Source organism: Ambystoma mexicanum, chromosome 9 (genome assembly GCF_040938575.1).
Source record: "Ambystoma mexicanum isolate Mex_15411 chromosome 9, UKY_AmexF1_1, whole genome shotgun sequence".
Lineage (NCBI taxonomy): Eukaryota > Metazoa > Chordata > Amphibia > Caudata > Ambystomatidae > Ambystoma > Ambystoma mexicanum.
This window is the reverse complement of record NC_090931.1, coordinates 706,580,670-706,591,532: the sequence shown is the minus strand read 5'-3', so window position 1 is coordinate 706,591,532 and position 10,863 is coordinate 706,580,670. Positions and strand designations below refer to the sequence as shown.

General features: G+C 43.7%; 1 protein-coding gene across 1 annotated transcript; it reads left to right on the top strand.

The window, feature by feature from the left end:
• The first annotated feature begins 380 nt into the window (after window positions 1–380).
• LOC138489696 (gamma-crystallin M2-like) lies at window positions 381–5,019 on the top strand. Its single transcript, XM_069617342.1, has 3 exons — window positions 381–403; window positions 1,038–1,280; window positions 4,690–5,019. The coding sequence occupies exons 1-3, from the start codon at window positions 395–397 to the stop codon at window positions 4,960–4,962; spliced, it is 525 nt and encodes a 174-aa protein (XP_069473443.1). The 5' UTR covers window positions 381–394; the 3' UTR covers window positions 4,963–5,019.
• Window positions 5,020–10,863: the final 5,844 nt, after the last annotated feature.

Genomic DNA, 10,863 nt, shown 5'->3' with positions numbered 1-10,863 from the left:
TAGCAAGGCTCCATTACAAATCTTTAAAATAAATGTCATTTGGGCCCATGTCTGACTGTGTTCCCTATTGTCTTCTGCCAGTGCCAACGCTTCAGTCAGCAGCCAAAATAATGCTTTTCGACTGATATTTCATAAAGTTTGTAACAAAACAGGCTGTTGTGTTGGTTTTTACTAACAATGTGGTGACCCCTCACCTTTTCCCATATAAAGAAAAGCAAAAGCATCCTGGGCACAAAGAAAGGGCGTGAACCATCACAATGAAGAATGATTCGAGTCGCACATTTTCTTTCATGGACAGAACAGCTGAGCCTGCTGAGTGTGCAGTTTTAGTGTGAGCGGGGGTATATAAGGGCAGGGGCCTGCGAGCAGTAAGGAACCACTACCACCAGCCAACATGGGAAAGGTAGGAGCACTACTGTTATCCAATTTATCTGCTTAATAACAGCTGAATTTTATTAGATTTCATAAACTGATTTGATTAGATATCATAAGTACATTTTTATAGATACAATTTGATTTGTTGGTGAAATTCAGGGCGAAGCTGTCAGCAATGTGAACCTGCCAGCGAAATACCCTCCTAAATGTTCATTACTCCCTTAAATGTTGGGCTAATTAAGCACAGCTTGAGCATGATGGTAAAGAGCGCTTTTCCTGATTTTATGCATGGAGCGCTTAACTTGAATGCACAAAATTGAACATGTTGCATATAGCAAACATGGTGTTCTCTCAGCAAAGATGTGCTCACATGAAGTTATAATATGTTGAACTAAACCTACTCTATTGTATTTACAACATTTCAATAAAGAAAACTCAGATCAGTAATATTTAAGATGCTAAACTGGATGTGTTGGATATGTATAGTTTCAATAAAAACCTAAAAACACAAAAGAAAATCAGATGCAGAAAACAACACATTTTCTGTATGATTAAGACCTTGCTATCAGTTGCATGTAACTGTGACTACCATGATTAAGAAAACAGGACTAAATGTAAAGCAACAAATCTAAATATTGTTTCCATCCTAAATATTCTTGTAGATCACCTTCTACGAGGACCAGAATTTCGGCGGCCGCTCTTATGACTGCAGCTCTGACTGTGCAGACCTGAAGTCCTACTTCAGCCGCTGCAACTCACTCCGAGTGCACAATGGCTGCTGGATGCTCTATGAGCACCCCAACTACATGGGCCACCAATACTACCTGAGGAGGGGAGAGTACCCTGATTACCAGCGGTGGATGGGTTACGACGACTCCATCCGGTCCTGCCGCATGATCCCAGAGGTAAGCAATCAAAACATAGCTGCCAGTGCTCCCTGACAGAGGATTGTGTTTTGCACTTACACCACCCCCACAAGACAGCTGCGAGTATTTGTCATTGCACACATTTCATTGATTGTTTGTGTTCTGTGTAGAAATAGCAAGCTAATAAGCTTTGCAGAGAGCCAGAAGGGTACTTGTAATTGGCAAAAATAATCTTAAAAATGCTGAGGTAGTTTGCCATATTTCATTTTTATAACATCATTTCCTGAATTTATGGTTTTTATCAACATGTAGAGGAATGCTCACTTGGCCCAGCCCCGCTTGCCTCTGACGCTCTACTCATAGATGTGCATTAGTTAGGTTGGAATAAGACAGGATCGGAGAAGCTCCCAATGCCTAAAAGACATGACTTGCAGAGGTGGGACCTTAAAATGCAATATTTCTAGCCTCTAGAGAATTAGATGACAGGGGGATTTCATTCAAGTGGAAGAAGGGATTGTATTCTTCTCACTTGTGTGTTCCCTTTTAAGGTAAGTGTGACCTCATACATCTACTGGACACCCCGATAGTGCACAGAAAAAGATGTAGACAGACTAGAATGCTCTAAAACGCCCGCACTGAACTCTAATATGAAGAAGTTATTTAGATGTCCCAATAGGATTCACCCGCTCTAAAAGTTCCCCAAAGTATGGATTTATGGTTAAAATATAGTATCATCTGGATAAAAAGCTAATAGATATCTCTTTAACATCCGGTATTTGGTAATAATTCTTTGCTCCATAGCAGCCCCACGATCCTAAAGATTTGTATTTTAAAGCTTGATCTATTTGTTCATATACATTCTCCACCAAATTCTGTGGCCTACCAACCTGCTATTGAGCCCTTCTTAGGGGAGCTGACAGTTGCCATTTTAAGACTCTCTCTGGCTGAAATGGCTGGTTTTAACGCTAATGATAGGTACAGTGCAAGAAACAAGTGTGTCACTCTTCTCAGAGCTTGCCAGCCACACCCACCGACTTATCTATTCATCAATGAAACAATCAAGACATAGTTTGAAGTTCCCAATCCACATTTTGTATCAATACAAAATGATACAGCTTTTTGGTTTTAAAAAATAGGGTCTGGGAGACCCACCGAGAAAGAACACAGGCAAACAACCTGTTATCTGGGAAGGTGCCCACTTTGGAGGCTCAACAACCACGTTTTAGATCACTGTACCTTTCACAGAGGAGAAATTAACATTTGCATATCATTCTGGTCCCACCCACTCTTTGGTTCTAGCAATGGGTTAATCCAAATCTTTGTTTATTTCCGATCATTATGATTCTCTCAGCAATCTGGTAGACTCTAAAACACAATCCTAAAAATAAGTCAACTGATAGGGCTGTCCTCCTTTACACAAAAGAACTAGAAATCCCAGACTGCCAAGAGGACGCTATATGTGCCAGAATTCTATGTATGATCATTGAAAACGTTGTTCACTAAATCTTTTGAATTGAACTCCCAAATGCCTACATTTGATAATCCTTCCAGCTCTATGTACACATTTTCACGGGGGCAATAAATGCCCCACAGAGTGAACAGTGCTCCTTTCAATGAAAGAGGAGTTTCCTTCCCGAACCACTAAGTACTCCAAATAATAAGTCCTTTCTGACATAGAATAGAACAGTATCTCTTGGTTTGGTTTTATTTACACCTAAGTAAGAGTCAAGAAAAACAAAATATGACTCAGATCTTCAGCACGAGAAGTGACTCACCAAACACTCACTCAGAGCTCTACATGCAATCCAGGTTCCCATTGTGGATGAACTTTCTTGACCCATTCAAATTCTTTGGCAGGAGGTAAAACATGACCTTCAGGAAAGTAGAAATTTAAGTGGCTGGTGTTAACATTTATTTAAGCCAGGAAAAATGCAATTTAAAAAACTGTCAACTACCAAAAATACATCGTTATTGAAACTTATATTGCTTGCTACTAGAATCACTTGTTTTGTCGATCATATCTGGCCAAAGATAACTTAAATGTAGTCACTACTTCTTATCGGACTTGTGTCAACTTTACTTTGATATCTAATTCAATAACCCTCAGCATTCGTAAATATTCGTATAGTGTAGTGCCGACCCACAAAGGTTGTTGGTTGTCCATAGGTAACATGCTGTACAATTCAATTAGTGGCACAATCTCTTGCAAGACCGTTTTCATTTCTGACAATATCTTCATACTATTATCACTTTTTAAACTCTTTAGGACACGTTTACACTGACAAGCAAACAATCAAGGAACACTGTTCATAGGCCAGGGGGCCAGATGGTTGCAGTGTTTGTTCAGCATGGATGTGTTAAAGGTGTTGTGAAATTACTATGATTGAGAGATTTAAATTTGGATCATGTCTGGATCAAACAATGGATGGCGTCCCCATTCTGGAATTCCTATGTCAGTGCATAGAAATCCTGTATTAGCACTTCCAGTCAAGCTTGAATAATTCCACTTTTAAGAAAACTGTCAAGGATTTAAGATGCTCAGGGGAATTCAAGATCCTGAGGCCATGTTCTTGAAGAGACTGGGCCTACGCTTTGCCACTTATGTTTGCTTGGGTAGTGATGAGTGTGGTTCTGAAGACATCCCCACCACTTGCTCGAGAGCATCTTATGCATATTGCAGGTTACTTTGGATTAATATCAATTCTGAGCTCCAGGAGCTAGATTAGTATCTTTAGTGCAAATTTAACATGCTCTTACCCTCTTCTATATGAGGTAGCAGTAGTCTAGGCATGCATGACTCAGTTTGAACTGGTGGTATGTTTTTAGGAGTGGGCGTAGTTTTTAGAGCATTGAAAGCTTGGAATAGGTGCTTTTGCCTTCCTTATTTTCTTCATGGGGTGGAGGTCAGATATGAATCAAAGAATATGCCAATATTCTTAAACATTTGCACCAGAGCTGGGGTTGAGATCAGTATATATGGCCTTGTGAAGAGATTTTTTTCTTCATCGCCACCCAATTTCAACACCCCTGTTTTGGATCAGTAGTGGTAGAGACAATGTTCCTCCCTCTTATCGGAAATGAACTGCAGGTTGGGTTTGGCAGACCATTTAAATGGAACTAAGCACTACACAAATGAGAAATTCCTGCAGCTGGCAAAATGACAACATGTTAAGTGCATCAGCACATGCAGTGTGATATAATCCTCTTCCAGAATATCATCAATAAAAAGCCCTCAATATCTGGCACAAAAAGACATTTGGACCAAGAAACATAACTAATGAGGTCCTTAGATGTCAGATCTTCTGGTCTTTACCCAAATTACTTGCATGAATGGACTGCGTGAACACAACTAAATGATGTATTTGAAAGCAAGTGGTCTCCTTATTTTCTTTCTGAAACCTGTCAAAAGCTTTAAAATTATATTTACTTATTATGTTTCCTTTCATAGCATCGCGGCTCCTTCAGAATCAGGCTGTACGAGAGAGGTGACTTTGGGGGCCAGATGATGGACTTCACTGATGACTGCCCCAATGTTTACGACAGGTTCCACTTCAATGACATCCACTCCTGCAATGTTCAGGACGGCCACTGGATCTTCTATGAAGAGCCCAACTACAGAGGACGCCAATACTACCTGAGACCCGGAGAGTACAGGAGATACAGCGACTGGGGAGCCATGAGCCCCAGGATTGGCTCCTTCAGACGTGTAGATTATATCTAAAGTCCCCAAAATGATTCCAATGTAACTTATTAAGAGCTTATTAATAAAGCATTACTCACTAAGATGTGTTTTTGACTTCTTAAGTGTCAATATGCCTCTTTGTATAAATAAGAGATTGCTGCAACTATCTGATCATATACTAATGAATATGTAGGTCGTTAATTTAGGGTTAGGCAAGTAAGTATGAATATTGTTTGAAACAAGATGGTTATGGAGGGGTGGACACTTTCCAGTGCCCTTTAGTTTCCACAACATTAAATATAAAATCAGTATACAACAGAAAAATAATCAATTTTAAGGTTCTTTCACTTTCTAACACAAGAAAGTTAAACTGGAGCCACATACCAAACATGTATATTATAGCAGCTGAATTTCTTCAGAATATTCTATTACTTCATTTTGTCGCCCCTGTATTTTTTGTCTCTTGTTTTTAGGTTCACTGAGAATCGTGTCCGTTAATTTCCCTTTCAATCTTTAACTGTAACTTAAAACAAGTCAAAAGTAAGTAAATATCCCAGAAACACTAATATTCACAATACATTGCTCGATCCAAATATGAATGCAGATATTTAGGAAGTGAAGAGAGCGTATTATATTTATGGCACATGGCAAAATATAATTCAGTGAGCGATCAATGATTACAGGAATAAGTGTGCAAGAGCACAGACTTCACCACAAATGCGACTCCGTGAGCCAGGCCAGATGTCTTAGAAATTGTGATCTGACCATCATGATTGGAGTAATATCACGAAGAAGGTGGTGGGAAACAGCAGACTACTGATGCAAGTGAACATACTGCACAGACCAAGCGTATAAGGAGATCTGATGGTTGAGATGAGACGGTTGCTCATAAACCCCATTCCTTAAAAGGAAGGTATTTTATAACAGCTCTTTGAAGAGTACTAGAACATTGATTAGCAGTAGTGAATACTTCAAATATGAAAATAAAATATGATTTCTGTATTCTTATATATGATGAGAGTGTATTAAGGACAGACCAGGTACTAATAGAGTGTTTGCACTCTCCTCTACACTGAAGTGTAATTGAAATGGAAGGGAATTTCTGCATGAAGAATTCTCACACTATGGATTTATTTATGTATTTATTGTACATTTGTGTGGCGCCCACACACAAGTATTTCCAGGTGTCACAAAACAAGATGGAGGGGGTGGGGGGTTACACGGGAATCATGAACGTAGTAAAATTACAGTTACATTGGCCTTGTGACAATCCTACCTTGCAAGTGCTTGAGAAGGTGGTAAGTGCTTGGGGGTAGGGATAGAGGGAGAAGTGCAGGTGTGGGGAGAATCCAGTGAAGGGGGAAGGGAAGTGCTGGGTGGGTCAAGCTTGCAAGTGCCAGGGGAAAAGGGGGGAAAAGGGGGGAAAGAGGCTCAGTGTGGTGGGCAGGCAGGACCAAGTTGGGCTAGTCCTGGAAAGGGAGCACAAGGGCAAGTGCTGGCAAAAATTGCAGGCGGGACTGGTGGGGGTTGGTCTGGCCCCTGTATGACTCTGAAGGGACCAGTCCCAAGTCGCAGCGGCAGAGGGAGAGTTAGCATGGGAGAGGGGGTTGAAGGAAAGAAGAGGAGAACAGGAAAGTCTTGAGAAGTTTCCAGAAATTTAGAACATCGGACTCAAGTTGGAGGGGGCACGGGAGGCTGTTCCAGAGGGAGGAGCCAGCCGAGGAAATTCTCTACCTCACACTCTCTGCTTGGAGAAACATTTGACCTGCAGAGAGTTGGAGTCAGAGGATCAAAGGACTCTGGCTAGTAGTTATGTATTGAGGGAAAGCTGGATTTAAAGCAGTCCCAGGCCCCAGAAAGCCCTGTGGATGATGCAGAGGGTCTTGAATTTGATCCTTGCAGTCACTGGGAGTCGGTGGAGAGATTTTAGGGCTGAAGAGATGTGATCCCTGGGCTTGAGGCCAAGGATAAGTCTTGCAGTCCTTTTCTGGATTAGTTGGAGGGAGGAGGGGTGAAGGGAAGAAAGAGGAAGATTGAGGAAGAGAGGGTTTCAGTAGTCTAGCCTAGACAGAACCAGTACTCTAGAACGTTGAGCTTCTGGGTAGAATGCCCCTGAGAAGGTGGAGCTGGAAGTTGCACTTCTTGGCGAGGTCTGTGATATGTGGAGAGAAAGAGAGAGAGGAGTCAAGGATGATCCTAATGTGTTTTGCCTCACAGGTGGGTGAGAGAATGGGAACCAGGAAGTCTGGCCAGAGAGAGGGGGGAACAATGAGCAGGGGTCCCATGAGTAGGAAATCTGCCTTACTCGTGTTAAGGCAGAGATCATTGGCAGAGCACCATGCCTGAATAGCAGTAAGGCAGTCAGGTATGAGGGAAGGGGTAGCGGATGGCAGCCTGAATGAGAGCTGTGTGACATCTGCATAACACTGGAAATGAGGGGTGAGAGCAGAGATAAGGTGGACCAGGGGGGCCAGGTAGATGTTGAAGAGCCATGGTGATAGAATAGATCCCTGAGGGATGCCACAGGTAGAGTGTGGTGGAGGAGAGAAAAGGACCCATTTGCACTTGGGAGGGTCTGTTTGAAACGAAGGAGGCAATCCATGCCAGTGCCCTGTCCATGATGCCTAGAGTACTATGGAGATGGTTTATGAGGGAGTGGTTAACTGTGTCAAAGGCAGAAGAGAGATCGAGGAGGATCAGAACGGAGGGAGAGTTGGAATCAAAGCTGGAGAGTAGGTCTTCATGGGCGTTCAGTAGCGCAGTTTGTGTGCCTCTGGCAATCCTAAAACCAGACTGGTGGTTGTGGAGGCAGCTGGCCATTTCGGTGCAGAGGGTCAGGTAGGGCGATAGTTCGCCGGGCAAGAGGGGTCAGCAGACAGATTTTTTGGGAGAGGGTAAACAAGAGAGTGCTTGAGGGGTTGGGGGAAAGAACCAGTGGCAAATGAGTGGTTGCAGAGGTCAGGCAAGGCTGGAGCGAGAGAGGTAATGTTGTCCTTGATAGTTCTGGAGGAGCAGGGAAGCCCCTGTTTAGAGGAGACTTTCATATAGTGGACGACTCTAGAGCTCCCATATGGCGCAATGGGAGAGAAAGAGGAGAGTATGGAGGAAAAGGTGGCAAAGGGAGGCGAGAGAGGGAGTGAGGGGATGGAGGGGAGCAGATGACAGAGAGGTCAGGATGTCCAAAGTTTTTGAGTAGAAGTGGCTGGCCAATGCAGAGTAGAGGGATGGGGTGGGAGAGGGTAAGAGAAGAGTGCGGTAGGATTGGCAAGTTCCTTGAAGATTTTAAAGAGTTCAGCCATGTTGTTGGCGGCTCCAGAGATACACGCTTGGACATGAGCCCTCTTCTTGGAATAGATGGAGAGACAGTAATGCCTTTGGGGTAGGCAGCAGGCCAGTTTTTCAGAGGATGAGCTAGATGCCTCCCACTTCCACTCTGCAGATTTGCACTTGCATTTCAATGCCGAGAGTTGCATTTGGATGCAGGCTTCATGCGGATCCTCATGATGGGGGCAAGGATGTCCAGGGTGTTGGAGATAGAGAGATGGAGTTTCGCAAGAACAGAGCCCGAGGGAGAGTCTAATTAAGTGGGCAGAGGAGGGATGAAGGAAGAGGCAAATGCAGCGACTGTCACACGCTTCATCAGTTGAATGACGGAGAAGAAGAATGGCACTGCAGGCAGAGGCATCAGGGGACAGGGAAGGTCAAGGTGGGAAGAGAGGAGAGAGTGGTCAGACCAGGAGAGAGGGATGGTAAGAGGGTTAAAGAGAGGGATGTCTGTTGAGATGAGAGCATCAAGGGTGTGTCTGGCTGAGTGGGTTGGGCCAGAAGGAAGGATAGAGAGGGAAAGAGTGTTGCAAAGGTTGTGTAAGAGAACAGTGACCCCACTGAGAGGGTTAAGATTGATGTCCCCAAGGAAGATAGGTTTGGGGGAGGAGGCAAGAAGGGATGAGGACTTTTTGGCACATTCTGAGAGGGAAAGTGAGGACGGTCCAGGGGGGTCTGTAGATGGTATCGAGAGTAAAAGAGAAAGTAGGTGAGACAGACAGCCTGCAGACTAGGCTTTCAAAGGAGGCGTAGGTATGAGTGGGCATGATGGAGGCAGGAACCCACTCAAGGAAGATCAGAGCCACTCCACCACCAGCCCGAGAGGTCCTGGGGTTGGGATGGATTGGGTAGCCCTCTGGGAGAATAGTGTCAAAAGCAGTGATGGAGCTGGCCTTTAACCATATCTCAGTGAGAGCAAGGACATCAAGGTCAAGGTCTTCAAGGAGGTGACAGATGTCGGAACAATGTTTGATAGCGGAGCAAAAATTGAGGGTGGCTAAGTGAAGCTTGTTGCCCCCTTTATAAGATTTGTGAGTGGGGAAAAGGGATGGGGGGCCAACACTGGAGCGTGGAGAGAGGGGGAATGAGGGAAGGAGGGGTGGCAGTAAATTACGCCAGTCCATCTTGAGCAAGGCATCGCTCACATACTGACTATCACAAAGAAAGAAGATTGATGTGAAAAACTGATAGCCACCTACAATGATAATTTCACAAGAATTCTCAACCAATACGCCCCCTCAAACTAAAACTAGTAAGGCCCAATGAAAACCATCAGCGTTGGTTCAATACTGAAACCAATGGCTTGAAAAAGGCAAAGAGAAAAGCCGAAAGGAAATGGTCTAAGGACCCTTCAGCTAGGAACAAAAAAAATTGCTAGATCAGACATACAGAGAAAAACTGACGTTAGCAAAAAAAGCTACTACAATGACCAAATCAACTCAGTAGCCAACTCAAAAGTAAACTTTTCCAAATCCTCAAATCAGTTGACAAACCTGCCACCTTATCTCCTCCATTCCAGCCGTCACAAGGAGACTGTGAAATGGTACAAACAGCGTTTCATAACAAAGTCGTCTTGGTTTCGAGAGAAAATCCAAACATGTTCCACATCCAACCTATCTTCATTTCAACCCAACCACGAAACCAAGACTACTCACTCAGAACTGAGCAAGTTCCAATTCACTCAAACCACAGTAAAAGAAATAACCAAAGTCCTTGCATCCACCAAGTGCACCTCTGTATTGAAAACTTTATTCCTCCCAAAATGATTCTCGACAATCCCGAGTTTTTTGGCCCATTTCTGTGCAGAATGGTTAACTCCTCCTTTAGAGACCGCAAGGTACCCACATCCATCAAAACAGTAACAGTGACACCACTTGTAAAAAAGAAATGGCTTAGACCAACGGGACCCAGTCATTCTTCGGCCCATTACGAATTGCAACTTTCTCCTCAAGATTCTAGATAAGGTTACAACAGGCCAGTTGCAAAAATATATTGATCAGAACAATTTACTAGGCAACCAACAGTCTGGTTTCAGAGAGGCCCATAGCACAGAATCAGCCCTACAGGACCTCCAGATCAAAATGCTGGGAGTAATGGAAAAAGGCAAATCAGGACAACTAATCATGCTGGACCTCTCGGCAGCTTTTGATCTGCTAGATCACCAGAAGCTCCGAGAAGCCCTAGAGAAGTTAGGCAACTGTTCCCCGGATGCCATTGAATGGATAGCTTCCTTCCTGGAAAATAGGACCTCCAGGGTCCAATGGGGTGACCACTCATCGGCCTCACAGCAGGCAGACTGCAGAGTCCCTCAAGGAGCCAGTTTTTCACCGCTGCTATTTAACATCCATATGCGTTGTCTCTGCACCCTTCTGACCAACCTGGGCATATTCTTCACGAACTTCGCAGATGATACGCAATTGGTATTAGAACTAACTGGCTGCCACACCACGGACAATGAAAGGCTCAATTCAGTCTACAACTCCATTGAGGCCTGGATGAAATCCAATTGGATGTGCCTCAATGGAGGTAAAACTGAACTTATAGTTTTCGGATCCCCACAAGCAAGAGCAAAACTAAATCCAGCTTATGCAACCTTTTACATTAAAGACTCACCAG

Coding starts and splice junctions, on each gene's coding strand:
- LOC138489696 (XM_069617342.1), top strand. Junction 1,281..4,689: donor CCTGCCGCATGATCCCAGAG/GTAAGCAATCAA, acceptor TTCCTTTCATAG/CATCGCGGCTCCTTCAGAAT.